We start from the raw sequence: 26,933 nt of genomic DNA on the forward strand, positions 1-26,933 counted from the left end.
GCCAGAGAAATAACACTTAGGGCGGTGCACACCCAGCCAAACCCCCAAACCTGGTCTTCACACATCACCCTGCCGCAGACAGCAACCCCCTTGGGCAGCAGCCCAGAGAAGCATCAAGCATTTGCCTAAGTCCTACGGGAACCAGCCTTTCGGGGTGTTTCTAGAAATCAGCCACAAGTAAAACCAGCAGCAATGACAACACGGACCCCTGCACGCGTGGGAAATGTCCACGAGAGCCCGTCTGCAGGGCAGAGGTAAGTGGAAGGATCTGAGGTCCCACCACCCTGCTGTGGTTCCCTGTATGGAGGGGAAAAAACATTTTTCTCCCTGAGGCAGCAGGTTGGTTTACACCAGTTAAAAAAAAAAAAAAAATAGTCTTTTGGGTATCGCTGGTAGACATGGCCCTGGATGCAGTACTTCATGGCTATCTTGTGAAAGGGAAAAAAATAAAACCCATTTCACTGGTTAAGGAGTGTATTCCTCCTTGTGGGTAGATAAGATATCTCTCAAGTGAATTACTCTAGTATTTATTATGTCAGATTATACCACTTCAGTTACTGGTTCAGATTATAACAAAACTGGAAAAACAACCACTTACTAGATATTAATTTTATCTTACAGGTTCTATTGTAAATGGGACACAGGACCCTATGTATATACTACAATCCTTAAAATAGCTCCATCTAAATGCAAATGTGGACCTCTGCCTAACACAGAGCTGAAAGCCTTCCCATTAACACGCCAAGAGATAGGGGAATTAACTTAATGCTTAAAAATTCCCAGGGATAAGAGGAATTTCTTCTGTTCATATCTAGCATCATTTTCTCTTCATGACCAAAGCACCCATAATATGATCATTTTTACCTTTCTCAAACTTACTGAGAAGGCAGCACAATCTCTCTATAGAAATTGCTTTACAGGCTGCACTCTACTGACCAAAGTGCAGGTATGTGTGTGCTTGGTGAGGGATGCTGGGGAAAGACAAAAGACAAAGATGACTACAGTGCGGAAAGGTTGTTGGGATTTGATTACTCATCTTTGCAAAGTAATCAAAAGCAGGCAGTGCTTGACAGCATTTGCCTCTCACCAGCACCTTCTTCCCTACCTGCTCCTCTAAGCCCATCAAACACAGGGAGCTCCCTGTGTACCTCACATACGCAGTGTAAGATACTGATTTCTCTTTGGATGACTTCAGCTGTTGCTCAGTGGCACGTGGAAGGTGCACGTGGAATATATGTAATACAAATTTCCTCTGCAAGAGTATTTGCGGGGTGGGGGTGGGGGTGCGGGGGGAGGGAAGAGTCATGCACTTACTTGCACGTACATCTCAGTAGGAAGAAGCATCCACCTTACTACGCACACCATGAGGGTCTGGAACAGACATCTCAGAAGCCACAAGACTGGCAACCACTACGTCCAGAGGTAGGAACATCATCATGCAGAAGCTGGACAAGTGAAAGAAATATTCAAGCCACTTGAACAGACTTGTACTCTGAGGTACGTCTCTTTCTCTAAATCAGTTCAGCAACCAAACACATTGCTGACAACGAGGTTGTCTTGATGTGTATGATAAATTACTGTTGTACTGACAGGGGAGCAGCAGTGAGTTACATCTCTGCAGGTTTGCTTTTGGATTGGTCTCACAAGTGACAGGTTGAACTTACCCCAAAAGCCCCTCTAGCAGGGCGCTGGGACAAGGAACCGAAGTGTTTCTGATGTGTTGTACATCACACAGCACTCCCCATTAATTTCTTGGGGCTGTTCTTATTTTCTGTCAGTAGCAACAGTTTTGTGCCCGTGCTGAACATGACTGGCCACTGAACTGCTCCAAAGGTTACAGCTTTCACAGCTGGGAGCTCTGCAGGGGTGCCAGAGCTGGCTCCTCTCAGAAACATGGACATATTTTCAGAGTAATGAAGACATTTCTTAAGCTTTTTTCTGTCTGGACCTTGTATTTCAAGTGCTGAGTATTTTCTACGCAAGAACACAGTGGCTGGGTCTTTTGTGATTAACCATTTGCAAGATAATGCCCTAAATGGCCTAAGAAAGAAAAAGATAACTTCTCAGGGCAAAGGGATGTGCCTCAATTTAGCAAACTCCACAGCTCCCGAGTACAGAGCCAGTGTTGCTGAGCATGGAGTTTCCTTTGGCAAAGCTAATGGGTCTGATCTGGCCTTTGCTCATCAGCAGCATATAATAGTGATTTAAAGAGACTTGTGAATTTTGGGAAACGAAAGACTCACTGCAGCTGTAAGCTGATGAAGAGACCACTACAGACTGAAAAGATGGTGTAAAACTCTACGCCTAAGTCACTGTCATAAAAACATCGTTTCCCCCAGACAGCTTTTGTTACTTCATGAAATACAACACTTTCCAGTTTATTCCTGTAATCTATAGAAGCTTTATGAAATATTGACATTACTGGCATTACTGATATTCCCATGGTAATTATCTTTCATAATAATTAAACAACATGGCATGGTATCTGGTGAGGGTTGCTCCTGATAACTGACCTTTTAGACCTAATTTACTTTCTTCTACAGAAACAAACATCTCCTTTCAGAGTCTAAAAATTGCCATTCTCCCAAATGTTTACTGGACTTTATATTAACAAGGACATTATGTGAAAGCAGGATTCTAGTTTCTCCGGGCCTTAAGCTTTTTTTCTTTTAACTATTTATTTAGCTCAGATTACATCAAAATATGAACTGAAACCAAAGACTGTGCTCAATTTTATACTCATTGAGGATGTTTTTCCAAATGGGAAGCTATTGTGGAAATCCTCCCTGACCCCTACATTGCAAACACTTGCTTTGCAACAGAAGAATCTGGCCTCTCCCCATCCTCCTCAGTTTTGGGCCTTGTGGATTCCAGGTTTGGCTCCACTGTAGAGTAAAAAAATACAACATAAAGCCTTTCAAACAGTCATTGCAAAGCACTCCAGCTTTACTAACAAGAGCTATTATTTATACCCAGGATCTAAGCTTGAAGGGATCTTGAAACATCAGAAGTAGTTGGTGAGAGCTTGAGACATTTTCAATGAGATGTGGGAGATAAAAAGAAGATACAGGAAAACCACAGGATAAAAGCTAAAGGAGAAAAGTGATCCCAAAATAGCTCTGTTTGGAGCGTTCTTCTGGAAGAGTTATTATACTGTTCAGTATGGCAAAACATCAAAGAGGGAATATTTCAACCAAATTACTTGTGAGCTGAATTTCTCATCTTCTTCCAGATCATCACAACTTGCTGGTTTTCTTAACGGGGCCCTGTGGTCAAACATGGAAGCGTAGTGCTCAACAGGAGAGGGCTGTCTTGTGCCTCCAGCCTCGGCAACATGGGGACGGAAGCAGAACCATTAATTACACAGCTGCCCTTCCCCAGAAATCCTGCTATTCCACTCATAGCCACATATCAGCATGTCCTGTAGCATTTTCAACTTTCAACTACCTCCAGCCCCCACCCCGAGCTGCACCAATACCTGCGGGACTGTCAATGCTCCTTCTGCTGTGGACCTTGGCTGGCTCCAGGCCTTGATGAGGAACCGGCCAAAGTACCATAAATTTCCTCTATTGCTAAAGATCAGTGGTGTTTTATTTACCTTAAGAAGTTCTAGTTGTGGCTTTAAGCATGTGATGTGATGTGATGTGTTGAGCTAAGCAAGAGATTTCAGATTTGAGCCCAGGACATTTTCCAAAGTGGACTTACAGAGCTCTCCGCCAGTGCAAACCCTGCCTCTGCATTCGTGTTTCCTCCTTGTGCCCCCCACTGCCTCTTGCTCTTGCCTACCCCTGCATTCACAGAGCAAGTCCTTGAGATTAACCACAATATGATTACATTTTAATTGAGGCCAGCTTAGTGTGGGGACATCCTTTTAACTCAGGAGGCCTCAATTCCACAGAACCATAATGAACTAATAATGAATGTGCTAAAGTCATTAAATCAAAATTCATAAAAGGGTGAATATTGCTTTCTTTTATAATAAAGCAATTAAAATCCCATACACTATAATAGATACTACTAAGGTGCACTAAGTGTTCTTTAAGGAGGTTAGTGTTTAATGCCACCACACATGAATTTGGGGATCTTTTCAAAATAGGACTGCTACACTATTAATAGATGATCAGAACTCTTTTCATGTCTTCTTTGGTTCAGCGTTATTGCCTGCTTTAAGAAATACCGGCATGATTTCATTAGTAGGTTTTGTAGAATAGTTAGTTACAGGAAAACATGACTTGCAGTATAAGTAAGCAACGTTCGAGCAGTGAAGCATGGTACCATTACAGACATGCTGCTTTCCCATTTATGTTCTTCCACTGCTCCTTTCACGTGACATTCGCCTTCGCATCTCTCGTGTTCTGTTCGGGGGGGGCGGGGGGGTAACTTAACAGCCCCAATTCACAGCAGCAGAGAAAGCGTGTGATGGGTACGGCTGGCTTGTTGCAAGTCAGGCCCGGCTAGAGAAGGAGTACTCCAGAAAAACCCATGTCCTGATTTATGATCACCTGCTTCTTTATGTGGTCTTTGCTCCAAGGAAGGCACAAATGAGAAGCCCTGGGCTGTCACAAATGCAGACCTCACTGCCACAGGTATCGGAAAGCCAGTGGTTATGTATGTGGACTCAGAGAAGGAAAAGGTCAATTACCAGGGTTTTAGCTGCAGGTTCACCACGATGGTCTGGACACACCTTGTGGTTTACCTGGCCCTAAGGTGCTGCTCGGAGGTAGCGGGTGTGTGCTGGGAGAGGGGTGCTGTGCAGAAGCACACAAGTGGTGGCCCTGCCTGAGCCACCGCAACCAGGTGCCCACCGCGCCTGAAGTGGGGCAGGCTCAGAGTGCTGTGCTCAGTCCCGTGTCCCCCTCCCCTTGGCCCTGGCATGAAACACCCCCCAGCTCCCAGCTCCACTACTCTGCTCCTGCTCAGCCCCAGCAGAGCAGCCACTACCAAAGACAGACCCCTGGGAGAGCTGCCCTCCCCGGTACCTGCACACCACAGACCCCTGCTGCCCAAAGCTCATCCCCCCAGGAGAGCCCCTTCCCTGAAGGGCTACAACCCACCCGTGCAACGGCTGAGAAGAAAGAAGAGGCACAAAGCCACTGGGGTCAGACAACCCCATCAGCAGCAAGCCAGAGCCACCACCAGCCCCCTGCTAGTGCCTGCTGTGCCAGACCTGGCTGCCTCCTGGCCTTCGCCCGGGAAAACAGTCATTATTGTGCGCCCAAAGGCCGGGATCTAAGCAGAACACAGTTTATTGTTACTCACAAATTCACACAAGCAGCAAATGTTCTTCCTTTTAACAACACAGTCATGGAAACCTGAGACTTTGAAGACTGCGGAGGAAGAGAGACGATGGAAAGCACGTCCCAGGGCAGGTGGGCACGTGCGCCTGTATGAAAGAGAAGAACAGACTGGCAGAAAAAGAATTATTAAATAGTACATGGTGGAGTAGGGGATTATCTGGAGAACATGATATAAGAACAGACAGATTAAAGGAACACTAAATATTTATTACAAAGTCCTTCATATCATATGCAATAATACATGCCATAGCTGCTACTGAATAATACAGGCAACAGCCAGTTGCTGAGATTGCTCTGTGAGTTGGATAAAATAGAATTAGAAGCTTTTATCCACTGGAGACCACGTGCTGTTATACATAATAATCAAAATCACTCTGAAAAGGGAGAGAAATAGCTTAGTGATTATTGTAACAACGTGAGACAAAACACACGATGCCCAGGTCACGGCAGGTCCGTGTCGCTCGCAGCAGGGTGGGCAGGCACCGGACGGTCACAGCCCTGCTTCCCCCTGCACGCTGCTGCTAGCTGAAGGGATGAGCCCAAAGGGATCCAAGGACTCCAGCCCTAAAAGGACAAAAATTGGGGGCTCCCAGTGACTCCACAGGCCAGTTCGTTGTACGCTGGCTTTAGGGTGAGGTACAGCATGTTTAAGCACAGCTGAAATTATTCTGGTTCTGTATTTCTGTACATGGGTCTGTCCTGGTTTCGGCTGGGATGGAGTTAATTTTCCTCTGGTAGCTGGTGCAGCGTTGTGTTCTGGATCTGGTGGAGAACAGCGCTGACAGCACACTGATGGGTTTGGTTGTCGCTGGGTCATATTTTTACTAAGTCCAGGACTTCTCAGTTTCTCAGGCCCTGACAGCGAGAAGGCTGGAGGGACATGGGGAATTGGGAGGGGACACAGCTGGGACAGCTAACATGAACTAGCCAAAGGGCTACCCCATGCCACTGAACGTCACCCTCACTATATAAACCGGGGGGAGTTAGCTGGCTGATGGTGGTGAGCAACCGTATTCTGCATCACTTGGGGGTTTTGTTCCTTCCCTTTGGATTTTATTCCTCCCCCTTTTTTATCTCCTTTTCATTATTGTTCTTTATTTTATTTTATTTCAGCTATTAAACTGTTCTTACCTCAACCCTCGAGTTTTACCTTTTTTCCCCATTGGAAGCAGGGGAGTGAGCCAGCGGCTGCGTGGTGCCTAGTGGCCGGCTGGGGTTAAACCACAACGGGGTTGCTGCACAAGTGCACTAGCACACTGTTTAGACAGTCTGACCCTAGACTTAGCAAGGAACAAAACATGTTATTGCAACCCAACTGTTTGTCTCATGAGCCCATTTCTTCTGTTCCACATACACCAGACCCTTTCAGCAGGCAGAGAGGATGTGATCTTGGGTTCCCTGGGTAGGTTAAAAATGAATTTACTTAAATGGAAAATCTCCTCGCTGTGGCAAATTAGCCCTTGACATCGACTCATATCTAACATGTTATACACAGGCAGGAAAAGAAAGGATTGTCAGAACAGAAGTAACCTGTCACCGTGCAGCTGCTTTGCATCTTCTTTCCGGAGCTGAGCCCCTCATACCGGTTTCACAGCATGGCTAGGAACTCCCAAAATGAGATTTCCATTTGGTTGTGCAATGATCACCAAGACCAAAGAGGTCCCTTTCAGCTGTGGGGGAAGGGAGAAAAGGGCTTGGGAAGCAAACTGTTTCAGGACTGGGACCTTTTAATCAGATACAGTGATTTTTTCAGAATTACTGCACATTAGTGGGTACTATCATGGAGGCAACTGGGATGGTGGTAAGACAGACACCACCACAGCCTGTGTGTAGCAGCAGCACACTATTACTGCTGATACCCCGGGAGCAGCCCCCCCATCACAGGACGGCACCATGCAGCAGTGCAAGCAGCTGCACCGACTGACGCGGGCTGAGCCGGACCCCTGGCACACTGCGTGCAGGCTGCAGGCACTGCCTGCCAATATAACCCATAATAGTTAAAAAGGCCAGGTTCTCCGCTGGCTCAATTCCATAGATAAGAGTCTGGTTTATTGGCATTCAGCAGAGTAAACCTTCCCCTCTCACGGGGCTATTCCCCTATTTACTTTCGGAGGTTTTGCACAGGTGGTTCCCACTGGCACCAGCAGAATTTCCCAGCGCAATCCAGCACGAAGCGAGGAGCGTGGGTCCCCAGGAGTATTGTGTTTCTTCGCTCCTCACACATAGCAAGGAGAGCATAGCTGATTCACCGCAGGAAACCCAGGTGCTGAATTCATCTAACAAACTGCTTAAAACTCTAAACAGATGTTTCTGTGTCTTTCCTGCTCCTTGAGCAGTCTGTGTGGAAGCACCAGCAGATTTACAATAAGGCAGATGCGTGAACCATACATGCTTTAACATCAAGGCCTGAGTCATTGGAAAATGGTTTATGACTACTGTGCGCACATATAATTTGAGCAATGTGCCATAGGTATATCAGATCAACGTTGTCCGTAATGGAAACGTAGATCGACTGGGCTAGAGTCAGAGTGGAGGCAGCAAAATTCACACTGAAACTGAAAATTATACCTGTCTTGGTATGTTCCCTGCTCCTGCAATGACTCATGAAAATGCAGATTGGGTATTTAGGTTGGATCTCACCCAGTGCCCGGAGAGGTGTACAAACAACGCATTGATTTTACTGGGTATTTTATCAGGGTCCTTAACTTTCCAAAGATTATGGAAGGATCATAGATAGACAGTAAATACACTGAGAGCTATTAAAGCCTGGAAAAGTTAATTCTCACTTAGACTACCCTTTTTTTTATACTCCCAGAGTGGTGAAAATAAGCCTCAGCATCCACAATTTCTGACTGCAGCATTACCGAGCCCCACAGTCCCCAACAGTCCTGAAACTGGCTTGAAGAGCAGACGTGATTTAAATAAACATTCCCAGAATTACTGCATTTTTGTGGTGTTTCCTGACCCTTTAGGATTTACTATTTGCAACTTCTTCATGCAAACTACTACTTTTGCAGGGAGAAGTGAAATCTGATATTCCGATGTGCTCAGATAACTTCAGGACTGAGCTTTAATGAGAAATACCAGTATCAGACTTCTAGGTTAGAGAAGGTGAATCCCACCTGAGATGACAACTGTCCCAACAGCTACACCATGGCAGTGGGGTAGGACGTGCAGGTCCCAGGTGGCCCCGTGACCTGGCCTTAGCACGCCTTTCTTGCCTTCCTTGTTCATGAAGCTGGGCCTCCTGAACTGTTACGATTATTCAAATGTTTCAACAGTGGTTCTTAAGGCAACTAGGACACATTCCACGTAAGATAAATCAGCCAAGCACAAGCCCACAGCTCTAAGGTGGATTAAGAGATGCGTACATTTAAAATTTGGATTCCTCCCCCCCAAGTCTGTCCACGGACCAAGACGTGAGATGACGATGAACCTTTGCAATATCATCCTGACGTTGTAAACAACTGGTTTCGAGGAAATTGCAGGTGGAGGTTAAAGTCCCAAAGACTCAGAGCTTCTGAAGGTGAGGAGCACCTGAACGTATGGTCTTCTAGGTCACTGTGTCCCAAATTACTGCCTCTGCTGGAAGATACCATATTGACCACAAGCACCAATGACTCCTCAAGGAGCGTTTCACAAGCACCAAGCACACTGATGCCCAAGAATCACTCGTTTAATACACACAAGACAGACTTATTTTCTCAGGTAATGTGTGATAATAGCCAGTTATTAATCCTTTCAACCGTAAATTGGATTTTCTAGGTACTACAAGACATCGCTGACAGGGAAGTCACTGAAGACACTAGAGATTGCAGGAGAAATGCTGCTGTCACAGCAGTGCAGGGCAACGCTGTCCCTCTCATGGGAACATGATTTCACCTCTCCATGTGAGCTGCAGAGAATTCTACCAACAAGTCATCTCAGGCTTACCATTTCAAAGACTTTCTTCCATCACATATCCCAGAACATTTATAAAGTTATGGAGAGATTCATAGCAAGGAATGGAGACCTCTGCTTCAGTTCAGTGTTTATTTATACCCACTTATTTCACATGTTGCATTTCTTGATGAAATGTGTTCCATTATTTCTGAAATATTAAACATGAAAAGCAGAGCTATAATGTATGAATTATACAGTGTTGCAAAAGCTGTCATCATGTCCAGTATTTTTGGCATTTCAATGTGTAAATATTATACGAAGGAGCTTTTAAACTAATGGATAATTGCCTGCAGTGCACACTTAACCTTTGTCCACTTCAGCTGACTTGGTAGTGCTACCTACGTACATCAAACATCAATTCGTTCAAATTGACAACACAGGAAAGGCGTGTGGCCAAATTCCTGCTCTCCTGCAAAGCTCAGCTCTACAGGATTTGAACAGTGATGCAAAGGAGAACCCATGCCACTTACACTAATTGGGCTGGATCCTCAGTTAGCCCATTCTACTTATGCCAGGGGAGGTATCCCGAGTTTACGTTAACGGTTAATCAGACACCATGAAAAGGCAGTTATTGGACCCAGGCAGATACCAATTAACTGCCAGTAAACAATCTCACCTGAGGTAACACACTTCTACTCCATCAAACACAAAGCTTCCTGGGAAAACAAACAAACAAACAAACTATATTTCATAAAGCCAGTGCACATCCTCCTCCACGTGTAGAAAAGCCATGCTGACCTCTTTCCTCCAGGGAAAGAAAAAAACCTCCCTTAAACTTTCAGAGGAAAGCAAGATGGTAGGCTGCTAGAAATAGCCATTTGCTCCACTCCAACTCTTACACCTGTGCTCCGTGGGAAGAGAGACACCGAAGTTCATCTTTGGCTTGGCAGTACCCAAGTGCACAGCACGGCCAAGCAGGAGACCAGGTCATGCTGACTCTGCTAACTCTTTACAGGGAGGAGCAAGACCTTCCTTTGCTCTGTATTCTCCATTTGACTTTTGCCATGTCACATAGTCCCTGACTTCTTACAGGAAAGATGATTTCAGTGATTATCAAATGCCTGAATTCCCTTGTTCACACTTTTACTCCTGACCTGGAGGCTACTCCCACCTCCTTACCAGGACAGCAGAGATGATGCCACCCCTCAACCTTGCTGCAGCATCACACAAGCGGCTTCACTGGAGACTAATGCTCAAGGGCTCAAGTATCACAATAACAGGACCAAACGCTAAACAGAAAAAGTGGTTTATCTCAGACAGGGAGAAGAGTAAGCCTATATAACTCTTAGAGAATGGTCCTGGGAGCAGCTCCTTAAAGGGCTAGCAGGTGGTTCACATAGGAATTGGGAGGGCAGCTGCACTGTCTGGTTTGCTAGAGTAGAGATCGCTCAACAACTCCATCGTACAGCTTGGCATACACTAGGGTCAAATTCATCTCACTGCTCGTAGTTATTGAAGTGCAAGTGAGACGCTTTGGCTCCCTTCACAGCCAGCAGAGCCCAGGGAAGCCTCACAGGGCAGTTCAACTCACCTTACAGCCACAGAGTAACCTGAACCCTGGAGGGGCTTGTTTTTCTCCATCAGTTATAAAGGGACATTAAATGGCCCCTTGCAGTAGATAAGTCATTACAGACATCCTCTGGCTGCACAGGCAGCTCTGCACAGGCCGCGAGCCTTGCTCTGCAGCCTGTCTAGAGATCCCCCCAAAGTGCCATGCAGACACAATGGAGAAAACAGGAGCTGAGACAAAACAAATACATCTGTCCAGTATCAGTACAGCGGTGTTCAGAAGCCTTTCTGCAGATAGAGGCTTTCAGTAATGAGAAGCAACCGCAGATAAATGACAGCCAGAAGAGCTCTCCTGCTGCCTGAGTGGTTTATGGATGGTAGCTGGCATCTGCAGGAAGACAAAAAGCTCATGCTCTGCCTCTCTCCTCAAAGATCTTACGGCTTCCTCCCGACCTCATTTAGCTCAGGTTGGTTCATCTGGGGCAGCATTTGAGAGGCTGATGAAAGTGGTGGATAAGCCCAGAACCGGCCCCGTGCCGAGGGGTGTAGCATGGCACACCAGGCAGCACACTTGCCATTACATCTGGAGGTACTGTGCCTGTCCAAACCCTTCCTTGCAGAATCACTTGTGCATCTTCTCTGCTTTAGTATTCAGCAGGGAGCGGTTTTCTTCATTTAAAAGGCTGGGTACCACGCTGCTGCTGAAGTGCATTCGTGACGCAGCAGAGTTCACCTTTCTTCCGTGCCGGCTCTTGCAAGAGGAGCACAGTGTCTTCCTTGGCACGTTCAGCAGGGCCGTGCTCGCTGAGCACGCAGCTCCCCCAGGCCAGGCAGCGCAGCGAGCTGCCAGGAGTGCACTTACAGACTAGGAGACACAAAGCATGCACCCTCAGCTCCACACACCGCTGGTTGAGATCTACATTCCCGGTGTTATCTTTGCACTCTCATGAAGTGCAATTACCTCCTCATTTTGCAGCTCTTTGTGGCTGTTTAATCTCTCCCATTTTGTTTCTGACATCTCCAATAATCCAACCCTGACACTCCTTATAGATACGGCAATTACAATACAGAGCAGCTCTCGACAGGATGAGTTGTATTTTTGCTTCCTTTCTGTAACACTCAAGCCACCAAACATGGCTACACGAAATGGCAAAAGAAACCATCACTGACGATTTATATGGGTCCCCAGCAGATAGTGATAGCGCTATATATCTGTCTTAGCCAATTAAATGTCTGGAAGCTACCCAGCATAGGCCAGCCGAGGTAGAATTTACATGTGTTTCTGTTTTCAGTAATAACTCAGCTGCTATTTTCCCTTTCCTTATGTTTAGGTCAGAGACTTTGCTGTTACCACTCTCCTGCCTTCCCACCCCACGTCACACACTCCGCAACTGGGGGGACTCGTCCTCAGGTTTTGACATGCCCACGATGGGGGGAGGCACAGTGCAGGACATCAGAAGCAGAACAGTTCCCAGACCAGCCTTGACAATCGGGCTTTTTTCTTCAACCGTCACAGAAATGGGCCAAGGAATTAGCAGTATCTTCTGACTGATCCTGAAGATAATTGATGAGCTTGCAGCAAACATCTCCATACAATGCAAGGCAACATCAGATATTTTTCGTTACTCTTCCAGTTCCCTGTACATGCTGGGTTGTGTCACATTCCCTTTTTTTCTTGGCCAAGAAACTACAACTTCCAGCTGCTTCAGCAGAATCTAAAGGGACCAGTGACTGGCTATAAAAACTGAATGGGCCTCATGGTAACCCCGACAGCTAATGTATTAAGGCTTTGCATCTTCCTTATGCCGCCTGCAGCAAAAACAGCCCAGCAAGTACATACACAGATTCAAATATAATAGGTTTCCTGATCTTGGTGTCACTTAATCCCTAGCTAAGGTGAGATCTCAGAAATAATTGAATCCTTCCAGAACAGGTTGGATTTGTAAGAGGGCTAAAGGAATTCAGGCATTCTACTGCCACTGAGTGTGTTTACACCTTACTTACATAGACATTAATCCCACACTTTGGGACTTCTAGCTACCTGCAGGAATCAGGAGGGATTATTTCCCCCTGCTGATGGCCAACTTGCCTTTTCAGCTGCCTCCTCATTTTCTGGCTCTCCTCCAAAGTGGTCATTTTAAACTCAAAAATACCCTCAAACCTGGAGTAAGTAGTCATTCCTACCTAGTGTGTAGGATTTGTAGCAAGACAGATCTCAGCCTTCAGCACTCCCAGTCCCTGCAGAGCATCATGCTGGAGTTGGTCCTGGCCAAAGGGACTCTGTAGGAGAAGATATCACACCTTCTCCATGAAGGAGCTCTATGCACCAGCCCGTCCCCTCAGCACCAGGGAGCTGCAGGCACCTTTTATGGACACCTTTTGGAGGGATTCAAGGGGGGATTTTCTCCTGCAGCTCAGAAGAGGTGTGGGGATGGGTGGCTAATGAGGAGCTGGGAGCAGAGGCAGAGCCTAACATCTGTTTCTCAGCCAAGCAGTCATGCTCTCTTCAGGTGACCTTGAGCATGTGCCATCAGCAGCACACTTGGAAAATCCACTCTGCAGTGAGGATAATTAAACCGACCCACCTCACAGGTGTTGGGGAGGCTTCTCCTCCATGGTGATTTGTGACTGTCATAGCACAGCATACGTGCAGTGAGGGAGTAGGATTTGTGTAAGAAAAGCTCAGCTGAGATTTAGCACCTCCAGGGCCCCATCCCAGCGAAGGATAAAGGACCATGCCTGCCTTTGGGAATATCTAATCCAAGATGACAGGGCACCTAATGAACAGAAAAAAGAAACCGATTACCCTACCTGTATCTTAACAGAAGGTATCAGTAACATTAGGGTGATCATTTTTTCTTTTGTAGCAGTGTACTCGATTCTATTCCTTAAAATCAGGTTAAGTATTATTTTTTAGGGAGCTAATGAGTAGATACTTGTGGCATATACTGAAGATGCAAAGAACATACAGAGCTAGTGGGTATTAAGGAAACCTCACAAGACCATATTAATCTTCAGAGGGACATATGCATACTAGGTGTGTTTGTTGCCAATATTACGACTGGACTAGTTATACCAGTGTGAAGTTTGCTTTCCTCTCACCCCCATTATAGTTCAACAAAATAATCCCTTTATTGATGATATAATGTGCATCCCTGTGCTAACAAATTATTTGCTGTGTGCAATTGATTTCTGCTGCTGTAATCACTACACACAAATATCTTCTGTATCATTGCTCTGTAGAAAAATATGCTTTCCAGCAAGATTATATAGAGTAATAGTGTGATTATTCAGCTTCTATAAAGTTATCTATCTGCTTAACCTCTGTGCAGCCTTTACAGAAGGTTTATATAGACATGCTTCAGAAATGTATCCACCTACACTTTGTAAAAAACCTTGTTAAACCACCTTCCATCTCAGCCTGAGGATGAACTTCCAACTACTTCACAGAGAGGGCTGTGTCTAAGAGTAATTGCTTAATTTAGGAGATCCAGCCAGCTTCTCTTTTTAATGATATTACTCTTCCAAAGTGAATTTCACACAGCTAAAAGTCTTGAAGCAGCAGCAGCTCTGTGGACTAGACTCCTCACCCGAATACAAGCCTGGTAAAAGGAGCAACATAGGTTCCCTCTGTGGCTGAAATCTGAGCTCAGCTGAAGGTAATTTGCCCCCTACACCAACTCAGATCTCGAGTGTTATACTGGGAGAATGGACAAGGTGTACAAGTTAAGGACTCACTGCGTCTGCAGTCTGCTGCCCACTAGGACCATGCCATCGTTCCCAAGTGCACTGCACAGCCCTTTCAGATGCTTTTGTCCCACTGACCCACAAGAGTGGGTATTCCCAGCCTGCTGGTCAATATTTGGTCCAAGGGGAGAATTCCAGGGAAGAAGCAGCCCCTGGGTTTGCAGTGATGGCAAACAGCCGCTGGCAGCATCCCTTGCGCAGTGCCCAAGCTCACCTGCTTTGCCTGCTCCACAGCGGTTCTAGATAAAGAGAGGTTTGTGGGGAGGAAGCATTTCTCACCAGCTCCCATGCACAGAGGCAGATGCCATCGATGTCCCAACCACGCTGGAAGCCCAGCTCCCGGGCCCGCTCGTAACAGCTCCTGCGTGATGTTTCTATAGATCTCAGCGGATCGGCACCTCAACTGGCAGCATCAGCACAGACAGAATAGTTTACTACAGCTGAGGTTCCAGCCCCTGTTGTTTATCCTGCTCTATAAAACTGTCTTGTAAAGGTTATTTGCCCTGCTTGTGTTTGTCACGAGGCCACTTTGCTCTGGTGTTTTCAGATGTGACTGATAAGCACTCCTGCCTGAAATGTTTCAGATCCACAGCCCCCAGACATTCCCAGGTAGAACAGTTACACACCAGTCAAAAGCAAATGCCTTTCAATCACAAGAAGAGAAATGTTTCTGCTGCATCATGCACAATTACGTGCTCGACTGTTACGAATAACTCTAAAACTCCTGCTCCAAGACTATTACCACCATATGTGCCGCTTGCTCAGCCTGCTCTCTTCTTAGAAAGGGAAGTGCATGAGAACCAGTTTTGCCCTTTCCTGCTGCAGAAACAGCCATTATTTAAATCAGCCACAGCCAGAAGGATGATTTGGGCCCTGTATGAATGTAAAATACAAACCATCAATTCATCTCCGAGGTATCAAACTGAATCTGAGCCAGGATCACGCAGTCCCAGCAAGTCCCACCATTCAAAATACACTTAGAAATCTATAGAACACAAAATGCCTACTCATCACAAAGCTGTCTCAGGAAAATCTCCTCTTTTCCTCAACCAAAGCTGTCTGCCACTGGTACCTCTACAGCTAATGGTGCCTGGGATGCCCTGCTGTGATACTCAACCAGCCTCTCAGGAAAGGAGTCACCAAGTGATCAGCCTCCCCCCTGTGCAAGGCAGCCCAGACAAGAAAGAGCTCATTTAATTCTGGTTTGCTGGGGCTTGGTGCTGAGCTGTGAGCAATGCCTGCACACATCAGATGGTTGACCCTGCTCCTATCTGCCAGCGTGACCATGGGTGCAATTGGTCCAGAGTCAGCGAGCCAGGGAAAACTAGCAAAAGAACCCCATCTATCTGCAGGATTTTAGGTTAACTCAGCTCAATGTGAGTAGATTGAGAGGGGAGGGATGGCAGCAGCACTGCACCGGCAGATCGGAGGAGGTGGTGACAGCCATCAAGGGGAGCGCTGAGTGGGAGGAAAGGGGCCCAGCTCTTCACACCTCATGTTCTGGCTCCAGCATCACCAGCCACGTGAACACAACCATGAACACAGCCACTTGGGTCAGATGGAGCAAAGCCCACAAGCACATGTTTCAGCTCATCCGACCTCACCACAGGCACTCCAGCATGCGCTTACCTCCAATCTCACCGCTAAGCCCTCAGGACCATCATACAACAAGAACTGAACACACACATCCTTCCTCATCAGCTGTGCCAACAGGAATAAGAGCAATCCACACAGGGAGAAAAAGAAATGTAGCATTTTCCTTTTCTATACACGCGGCTGAGGAGCTGGTGAAATTAACTGCTTTAGAAAAATGGTGTCTTCAGTAAGGAATTTTAGTTTCACTTCTAATTGTAAGATGTTCAACGATGCATTTAGGACAGTGGTATGTACCTTGTGAGTGATACACAAATGTTCACATACTCTGTCTGATACAGGAAGCCATCAATAATTGCTGAGCCTGCGAGTACGATTTGTCTCTTGAAAGAACTAAAAGACCTCAAGAGCACTAAGGAAAATAAAACTCAACTGGGAAAGACAGTAACCTGACAGTTTTTCCATCCAAAGATGTCTCTCAGACTCTTAATTGCTCAGATTGCTTCTGATTACATCAGGTAGTACCAGGAAGTAGGTTACTCTGCAGAAAGAGGTGACAAAATAAGCAGAATTCCAACTACAGTATCTTTGATCTAGACTCCAGTTCACCAAGACTCTCATTTCTGACAAAAATAGAAAAATTTGCATCATCACATGGCAACACCACCAGCAATGTGACTGCTTCATCCACACTGGTCCCTGCCTCAGGCCCTGGCTGCTCCTCTTGGGCGCTACAGTGATGACCAAACTGGAAAGAGATTTCAAAGACTGGAAAACTACTGTACAAAATTTAGCCAAAATATCCTTGTTAAAACAGGTGGATCTGCAGGGTTGCTCAGTCCTCTGAGGGATGGGTGGAGAACACAAGAACATGAGATAAAAACATCATACACTACATCCTGAGAAAGAACATGGCCTTCATACAACTTCAGATTAAAAAATCAGCTAGCAAGGCTGGGATATATTTAGGAAAAAGGTAGGTGCTTACCTGAGACAAGCACAGCCAGCCAGCTTACCACCTCCCTGCCAGCGGTACAGTCAGGCATGAGGGTGCGATGGGTGAAGGTCAGGTTTGTGATACGGGCATGCCTCTTTTTGCTGTTTGTTCTGGCAGAGATGATTATTCACCATGGGAATACAGCTGTTGGTAAATATTCCTGGAAAGAAATCACAAAGAAATAGAGAGAAGGCATCTGGCTTTCCTTTTGCAGCCAGAGAAATTATATCCAGGATGGAAAATGGTGCCATGAACTCCCAGTGGAAGAGCACCTCGACTCAGCATCGCGGCTGTGAGAGCCGTGCCGGGTGCCAGGGTGTACCTGCTTTTTCAGGACATGAGCATCTCAGGGACTGAAATGGGCCCAAAAGTCGGAAAAGCCCGAGGCACCGGCAGCGTGCACAGCCTGCCTGGTGTTACCGCAGGCAACACAGTCTGTTTAACTACTTTCTGAACACAAACCATAAGCTGAAGGGCTTCAGTAAGTGGGTGCCCTCCTTAGGGCACGTTTTCACAAAGCACCTTGGGAAATGGAGAGAACTCACTTAATGTGTTTTTCTTTCCCTTTTTCCCTTCTCTGTCCTTTTCTTTTCCCCCTCCTAAGTTGCTGCATTTTCTAAGTCAAAGGCATGGAACACTCACCGTTTCAGGGCCAAGCGTGTCTCCCCAGCACTCCAGTGCAGCAGGCTGGGGATGGCATTTATAGACACTTAGCTGACATATCTTGCATGATTAACAATTAAGAAGGTCTGTTTTCTAGTTCAAATAAAAGTTCAAGTACGTTGTCAACTCCTTTTTGGTTTAATTCCATACCAGTCTACAGAATCCCTCAAACGAAAAGCAGCCTCACACTGCTGCCTCCCTGGCACACAGACCTCACCCTGCACCTCTTCCAATGACTACATCTCACAAAAAAAGAGATTTATTCCTTCCCTTCCCACCCCAGAGGCAAGGTAGGACACACCCGGATGAGCCACCCCAGAGACAGACAGAAAAAGCAAGTTGAACGAACACCAAAACCACCAAGAGGCCAGGAAAGTTTAGTAAATACCAGCCTTGGGTTTGGTGCTGCCACATTTAAATCCCTTTCGGCGTTCAGGTTTGCACGGAGTTTCTGAGGAAGTACCACTGGAAAGTGGTTTATGAACAGCAGAAAGTCACAGGGTCAGATAAAAACCATCCACAGGCGCACATGGAGGGGAAGGGGGGCTGCCGGGATAAAGGAGGAAATTAAAACTGTGGAATACGAAATTATATCCAGTGTCCTACACGATTCTAGGGTTGCTGAGTTAAAGGCAATGAATAAATAAGAGAAATCCAAACCCAAGCAAATCTCTAGGATGAGACAAAATTCATTCCAGGGTGTTAGAGCAGATTTGAGGAAGGAAATGTGTGTGCCAACAGCAATTACTATGGAGAACTCGCTGAGCACAAGTCTAGAAGACTGGAAAATTGGAAAATAACAAACCAAATGTGGTATCAATATGCAAAAAATGAGAGCAAGCCTGGCTCAGGAAATTACAGGGCTATCAGCTTAATATTCATTACATATAGGAAAATGCAAGGTCCCCATTGTATACAAGAGTGTAATTAAATCAAGGGGTTCTGCTGAAATCAACTGCTTGTGATGTTTATGAATTAGCAGCAGATTCCACATGCAGCCACAGCCTGAGCATTCAGCCCGGGGCCTGGTATTATTTGTTACAATCTATAAACCAGCCCTGGTGAGAAGTTTGCTCCTAGACAGTATAAGTTTAAAATCTCTTGTTCAGAGGTTTGGGGTTTTTTTGCTTTTTTTTTTTTTTTTTTTTTTTTTTTTGCTTTGCATGGGATTCAGTGCTGAAGAGGATTAGCACAAACAGGCTATCTGAGGACAGTGTCTGGGGGAAAATGTTATGGGCTGATTTACGGATTAGTGCTTATTTGTTTGCTGTTTAGAGCAACGGCAGTGAAGTATACCTCTTACTCCTCCTGCTTCTGCCCCTCTTCCTCTGCCGCAGCAACATCTGCAGCTATCCACTTATTTCTTCCCAGTGCTGGGATGCAGGGCCAGACGTTTGTTACGTTTCAAAGGGGTCATTGCTTGATGCCCACAGAAACACCATCTTCCACTTCTCCTGCTGCACACCCACTGCACCGGGTTTTTATTTGCAAAGACACTGCCCAGCTCTGCGCAGCAGAGAGGGCAACGTTCACCATCCCAGCCTTGTCTGCTGAACCAGCAACGCTCTGGCGGTCCCGTCCGAGGTCGGAGCCGTGTGGATTTACATCAAGACCTCAATTGCTGGGCAAATGTCTTCAGTAAACTTTGAATCAGGATCCCAAGTCCTGGGAAATACCAAGGATGCAGCTCAGCATTCAGATGAACTAAATGTGTTCAGTCAGGCCAGACGTCCCAAGTGATGTACATTAATCCTCACCTGCTTCTCCTCTGCAAGGAACATGCAGAAACGTTAATAAATATTTCAAAAGCTCCTACAGTGCACCTAGCTTTTAGAAATGCGTTCCACAATACTTTATTACCTTTAATAACCTGCAAGAAAAATTACAAATGAACACAAAGAGCCTATTTTAAGTGTGCAGTTGCAAATACCAAACAGGATTTTGAAACATAGCAAGCAGTGCCAGAGAGAAAACACGAGTCTCTTCACTTTCATCACAAGTTTCTTACATCAAGAAAACATATGGAGAACTTACGTAGAACCTTACTGTGTTTTTTAACTCAAAGTGAGATTTTTGAAGAAATATCCCCTTTGAATCTCTGTACTTACGGCATCAACACTGGCTAAAAAAAAGCTTGCCACTCGTTTATATTGAGTTAAAATGAAAACCCCCACAACAGCCCAAACCTGGAAGGGATTTAAAATATAGATCCTGACTTCAAGATCCATTCTTATGTTTAATTCTGTCCCTGACTTTTCCCAAAAAACCTGGCAATATGGGGAAAAAAAAGAAATTTAATGGATACAACAGTTAACCCTACACTTGCTGGCTCTCTTTTGGCGAGAGGACTTGGGGTTTTTTAAACCTTTCAGTCCTTTTTCTTTTTAATTCAGCTTTTAAAGAAAAAAGTCCCCTCCAACCTGATGCTGCCTCAGGAATGGCAGAAACGTTCCCTTTTCCCCAGGCACATTTTGAACCCCACAGCCGATTTCAGAGATGCCTGACCGAAGAATGAAAGCCCCAAAGAAGTGTTCGTGTGTATAGATACATTTATGAATTTCATGAAAGCAAGCAGCTGGGTAGGCAAGATGCCTGGACATAGCAAAAACCAACTCCGTGAGGGAAAGGGTACTGATTGCTCAGGACCCAGAGGGTACCCAATGTCAAGTCTCCTCAGTCCCCCACTCAGAACCGCACAGTATTTATGCATATGGGTTTGCATCCCCTCCACTCACAGTATTTACACATATGGGTTTGCATCCCCTCCACTCCACCCAACAGGTTCCAAAGCGGGAGACAAAGGGCTCAGGTAAGAGCTTTAGATTAAACACATTTGGGTGGGAGGCAGGAGATTGTGCTTTTGCAACCAAAGGTCTGGGATCCAAGATAAATCTGTTTGTCCTGCTCACCTCCATCTATATTAATAGCTCAGACTTCACCTGTGGGGAGCTGCCAGTCATTTGGGGGCTTGTATGGGTTTTGCTGATTGCCAGGTCGTTAATGAGTCTCTGGTGGGAGAGGCAGAATGAGAACTGAGCCGCCGTCTCCCACGGGCGCACACGGAACAGGAACCGAGCGAAAGCAATGGCAGCATGTCCTGGCCACACAGGTCAGCATGACAGGCTCCGAGTGCAGCAGAAAAGCCCACAAGTGAAGAAAGGACCACTGCTGGTCGTCACTTCCAGCTACCACGGGCCCTCCGAGGGGCTCAGTGCTGCCCCAACTCCCCTCTGCCCTGCAAAGACTGAGGCTGAGGCACTGGGAGCAGGTTTGGCAGCAGCTTGGGTAGTGCTGGTGGAATACGGTTTAGTTAAGACTCGCCTCATAAGGGGAAAATTAAAATCCTCGAGGCCACAAATTAAAAATTGTGACTTGGTAGAACAACAATTTATAAATAGAAAGACCTATTTCTGGCAAAAATCCTGTGGACTGAGTACTGAATCACGAGGAAAAATGCTGTTTTCCTGTTACCCGCAGGAAGGTGTTACTTCTCTAGCACTTTTTCTTTGGCACTAGTGATCAGCATAACCCTGTGGGTGCTCCACAGCCCCTCGCTGTTGCATTTCCTTCCTGTTCCAATAAAACACAGCAAGGGAAAGGACAAAATTCATCACTCGCCATTCCTGTTACAGCACAGTAGCTGCACGCTGTCCTTCACTTCCAGATTATACAATCACGGACAGGAAGGTGGGAGTGCACCTAAAATGCTTTGCTAAAAATACCAGCGCCACCCGAGATGTCTTTGAATCAGCGACTTTCCCAACAAATTCATTACGAAGATCAAAAAGCAGCTCCCAGCCCAAGCAGACTTTGGCAGAGCCCCACACAGAGGTGGGAACCTCAGGGTCCACAGCCTGGGGACAAAAAGGGGGAGCGAACGCCGTAAAGGCAGCCTGGCCGCCACTCACGTGCCATCTGAACAGCTTGGGTGGGATCTGTCTGCAGAAAGTCTTGGCTTCAGAGAATCAGCTCCAATATCAGTACCACAGTGCCACGATGCATTAAAGCAGCCAAAAATCATCACAAAATAAAGTTCTCAGCATGGTTAGGGCCCAGATTTGCAGGGCGCAGAGCCCTTTCCCTAATGACTCCGTACCCACTAAGTAAAGCACACAAGCAAGAATGGGTGCTCTCTCTCACTTTGGAATGAAAGCCAAGTTCCCGAGTGGTTGCAACATGGATGGATCTTTCTGGAGCAACTCCTGCTGGATTCTCCTGCTGTTTGTTATCTCTGACGACATGGAAGAAGCATGGCCGTGGTAGACCTGCACTGTGGCCTTCTCAAGCACTGGTGGGACCAGCCCTGGGATGACTCACAGAGCAACTGGGAACCAGAAGAAACTTCAGAGGAAGGAGGGAAGGGCTGCAGCGCAATTCCGAATGGACAGGGAGAGGCAGGCTGCGACAGACTATGTGGCTGGTCTCAATCCCAAAGGTCTCTGGGCACCCTCTTCTAGCTGTGACCTTGGGCTGTCCCCAGGAGCCATCAAACCACTGTCCAGGGTCACCACCTGCCCCAGTGACCAGCTAAGCCACACAGTTCTCCTAATTCCCTGCAGAAATCAGTGCAATGAGACACAACGTGGCCCTACAAAATGCCCCAGTTAAGCGTAGGGCTGTTCAGGGAAGGCAGTGTTCTTTTATTACCAAATTAACTTCTTTTTAAAAAAAAACATCCATTTCACCTTCCACATCAAAGATCATAATCTCCATGTAAAAGAGAGGGTTGATGAAAAAAGAGGTACTTAGAAAACACATTTTAAAATTTAAAATGCTACTAGCACTGATTCTTCTTCCTTGTAAAGAACTCTGGCTTTTTGTCTTATAAAGTACTCCAAGATCTCATTTGCAAACTACCACTACTAGCTACTCTGGTTTTTTGCTGGCTGCTCACTTACTCTTTGGGGATTTCATATTCTTCTAAATTTTGTAAATGGCCACTAAAGTGGAGATGAACATTATAAAATACATTTCAATCACCCTCACAATTTAGACTAATTCATTGGCAACTGTACAAAATGCTATTTACAAGGTACTTCCATCAGCTAGTATCTGGCATTAAGTATTTTGAATCAATCTACCATCATTTTCATCTCTTATTTTTCATACAAGGGAAATTATTGATCGAAGCTTTTCAGCCTCATTTAATATACTGGAATAGGCTTTAAATTTTCCCATGTAAACCTCAGTGGAGATTAGCAACTCTGTCTTGCTTAATGCAACACAAATCAGTCTCCCTGATGAGACCACAATATTGTACATGACATCATGACCACTTCACTTGTTGATGGGCCCTGAGACAGGCACCTGCTAGAAACTCCTCGGGGACTAGCGTTTGAGCTTAGTTTGACTTACTAGGCAAAGTTGGTGGCTTAAAGGGAAAAATGGTGCCTTCACCTCTCAGAGGCCATGGCAATACTGCAGAGTAATACCTGGGATGGATTGGCAGGGAGGCAGAATTTTCCATCGCTCCTATCAAGTTTGCATTCAGTTTTTGAATCGCGTTCAATTTTGCATTCAGTTGCTATTGTGATGGGTGTGTTCAAAACACGAGATTAGATTTGTGTATGCTGAGGACAGAGAGCTTGGCTGAATTTTGATGAACTTGTTCTTGAATAAATAAGCAAAACATCACTGAATAAGATACTCAGCCAGCTTCAATACATAGGGTAGCAAAACAGCCAGCTAGACAAACAGGATGTATCACACTGGAACGAGCACTGATGATTTTGTAATGACTCCGGCAGCTTTCAGCATATTAGCTACTACTGTAAAAAACAACATGCAAATGTCTCGGTCCAGTTTACAGTAAAAACCAAGTTATGCTCTTGTAACCAAAGTAGCAGTCAGTGAGTAACACAGCACAGCATGCACCCCTCTCCCTTATCAAAATCAGCCTCGAGCTAATCGGCAAGCAAGCGCTGGCACCGAGTGCGTGGGGTGCACCTTGCAAGGGTGATGCTCCCCCAGGCTGCCAGGGCCAAACTTTGCTCTGGAGATCCTATCAGGTAAGGACATCAGGATGGATTGGGTGGGAATACAAAAGCATTTTCTTGGGAGGAAATACAAGATTGGAAATGCTATTATAAGCAATGCTTGTGATATAGTGAAAAAAAAACCCTAAAACTGCTGCAGACAGAAGCTGCATAGACAACAGAAAGAAGGAAGGGCAGGAACTCAGCACTTGGCACTTGGAGAAGGGACAGTTGGTACAGTTGGTAGATGAGGTCAACAAGAATGTAAATAAGGAGCCTTCTGATGAGGACAGGCTAACTGCTAAAAGAACACAAACTGGGGTAAAATAACTGTGGTAGTAATAGATCAGCGACCTCCTACTCAAATGGCCCCCACCCCAAAGATCCCCACCCGGGGATCATGCTGATATAGATTAAAACCAGCCCAGTGGGCATGTATTAGCTTGACATGTTTAGAGTGGACAATAAGGACTAATAGTTAGCAAGCAGATGTTTTAAGATAACAGAAACTAAATAATAAAGACTGCTAATGAATGCAAAGATAAACAGGGACTTCAGGTACCAGGAAGATGAAAAGGACATCTTGAAGAGGTGCCAGAGGGAGGAGATTCTGAATGTTCAGAAACCTTATGTATGTAAATGACTTTGTGTAACAAATATCAGGCCGCTTGTTGCAATGGTGTGCAAGTTAGGAGGAGCGACCCCCCCTCACACCCAGCGCCTCAATAAACAGACCTGCTTTGTAACTCCTCCAGTTGTACAGTTCGATTCCGCACGTCACCCAACACAAGATACAAGAGCTTTAGGCTGCTGTGGCATCCACGATGCTGCATTCACTGCAAAACAAGAGAGAATAAATGTGCTCAAGGGCTGAACTTCCAGCGGTCCATTTCATGGACTAATTTGTGTGCAGGCTGATACTTTCAGTACATTTCTCTACTAACAGAGAATAATCATAGGATAAGTAGAGCAAGGTAAGTACATATGCTGCCATTGTTTTCTTGCAGCATAATAGCATCACCAATGAAGCCTGAATGCAGCCCAATTAGCATACAATAATTAGAATCACTGCTGCTTTTTCATTTACTTTTGCACACCAGATGAGGTGTTGGTTGCAGTATGCAGGGTTGCAAACCTATAGATAATGCTGATTGTGCAAGGCATGTCTCCTGTTCTCCCATCAAAAGAAAGGAGGGAGACATTAAACTGCCTTAAGCTGCTGAAATTGCCATTTTGGCCTGACTCAGGAAAGTCACCAGCTTATCCCAGGAATATCTCAGCGCAGGCTGTGCTCCCGAGGGATAGGCACACCTGTAATACAGGTCGCCTTTAAAGGCAAATGGGGGTTTTAATGAAAAATCTGATTTTCTGTAAGACACTGCCTTTTAGCCTGTAACTTTTAACACCTTGTTGACTGCTGCTTAAGAGCTTAGACAAGCCTTAGGAAGCTGGCTGAAGAAACCCTACGCAATTGTCCTGGTTTGTTATGCGGCTGCCCTTGGGAAGAGCAGATGGTGGATGTTTGGAGAGGGCTCCTTCAGCAGCCAGTAACCCGGCATTTGTTGAAGTGTGGCTCGACTGTGCACTATTTATAACCCATCTACCACTGAAGAGTCTCTTAATGCTTGTTCAGACTTAAATGGCTAACTTTTATAGCCCATTTATGGCCCATTTCAACAAAGCAGTTAAACATGTTCCAGGACTAGTATCTATATGTAAATAAAGGAAGTTGTACTTGGCTGGCACCCAGCTCCCCATTCCCACCTTCCCCCGCGGGCAAGCTGGCCTGCACAGCCCCAAGCCCTACAGCCACTCAGCCAGGCTTGGGGCACCAGGGCTGGGGACCAGCACCCGTGTGACAGAGCTCTGCATACACAGCACCCCCTTTCCCTGCCAAATCCGTGCTGCACCCCCTGAACCTCACGGGCAGCAGCACAGCCTCGCTGGCCGGGGAGATGCCCTTACCTGCTACTCCCAGGACTTGCAGCACATCCCCTACCTCACACCAAGGGTCATGCTAGCCAAACAGAGTTTAGTTAGAGTCAGAGAACTGGTATGGAGTGGCTTAAAAACCAGCAGATTTTTTATTTATTTTGTTCATACACCCCACAGGAGAAGGTATCACATGAGCCAGGGTGGAGGACATGGTACTTCCTAAGACTGGAGATGATGATACAGCAAGAAAGGGCACATAAGGAGAAGTATTGTGTAAGATGTAGGTTTTACAAGCTTTATAAAGACTCTCTTAGCACTTGTTAGTGGCAGAAAACTCCCCGCGTGCCAACCAGTCTGAAATGGGAAGGATAGAAAAGTGCCTTCCATTTAAAGAAATGGGCTGTGAACATGCTGTCAATGTCTCTGATTCTTTTTATTGATTTACAGCGTGTATGCCATAAATCATTCTACCTTTTACTGAGCCTATAACTATGCATCACTCTGTCAGGGAAACTCCTCAAATTTTAAGGGGGACATACGTACAAGAAAACAGACTTCTCTTTCATTGACTCGGCTAGATGAGCTGCAATGGCCAAGGCTAGATTTAACACACACGGTAGGGTGGATACATATAGACAAAACACTTAATTTGAACAGCTGCCCATATCTGCCGCTCTTTATCTCTTGCAGGATTAATCTTTGGCTACAAGGGCACAGATGCAAGCCATACTTTCATTGGCAAGAACTACACAGGGGTTTGCTTCTGTTGCAAAACAGATTTCATGTGCACACAACCCCCGAAGCAGGGCAGCCCAGCTGCAGAAGTGCCTCGGTTAGGACCGAGCTAAGATGAACTGGTGTGGCTGGGGAGCGGATCTGCCCCTTGCAGCCACACTCCCCTCTGCCAGAATCTTAAAATAATAAAAATGTATTGATTGTGTTTTACAATAGATTTCAGGAGAAAAGCCTATGTTTAATGAATTTATAGACAGATTTCCAGCTGGCTTCAGTTTAAACAAGGATTCCACCTACTTTTTCCAGCTCTCAAGAAGAAGCCCTACAGAATCAGATAGCTCAGGCTTTGATCACCCACAGCATTCAGCAGTTACATTCCTGCTACAAAAATCTTACCTGAAGGCCAAGACTCAGTGAAAGACTCCTCCAAAATCCAACTGCTTTCTGCAGAACTCCCCTAGGTTCACTCCTAGCAAAGCCATGAAGTCCTCCTCTGCAACAGGAGCAGCACTGAGCCATAAGGATTTCGGGGTGCTGCAC

The 26,933-nt window shown here is 45.9% G+C and overlaps 1 protein-coding gene across 1 annotated transcript in view; it reads right to left on the reverse strand.

Annotated features, from left to right (window-relative positions):
- Positions 1-26,933, reverse strand: part of LOC308068335 (uncharacterized protein) — a 236,169-nt gene that overhangs the window by 22,574 nt on the left and 186,662 nt on the right. Inside the window, exons 6-10 of the mRNA XM_080398756.1 lie at positions 24,459-24,559; positions 19,045-19,516; positions 17,077-17,245; positions 5,260-13,525; positions 1,315-3,325 (exon numbers count right to left, since the gene is read on the reverse strand). Of these exons, the coding sequence (XP_080254882.1) occupies positions 24,526-24,559 (34 nt within the window). The 3' untranslated portion in view covers positions 1,315-3,325; positions 5,260-13,525; positions 17,077-17,245; positions 19,045-19,516; positions 24,459-24,525. The remainder of the gene's footprint in view (positions 1-1,314; positions 3,326-5,259; positions 13,526-17,076; positions 17,246-19,044; positions 19,517-24,458; positions 24,560-26,933) is intronic.

Source organism: Falco punctatus (genome assembly GCF_963210335.1).
Source record: "Falco punctatus genome assembly, chromosome: 1".
Classification (NCBI taxonomy): Eukaryota; Metazoa; Chordata; class Aves; order Falconiformes; family Falconidae; genus Falco; species Falco punctatus.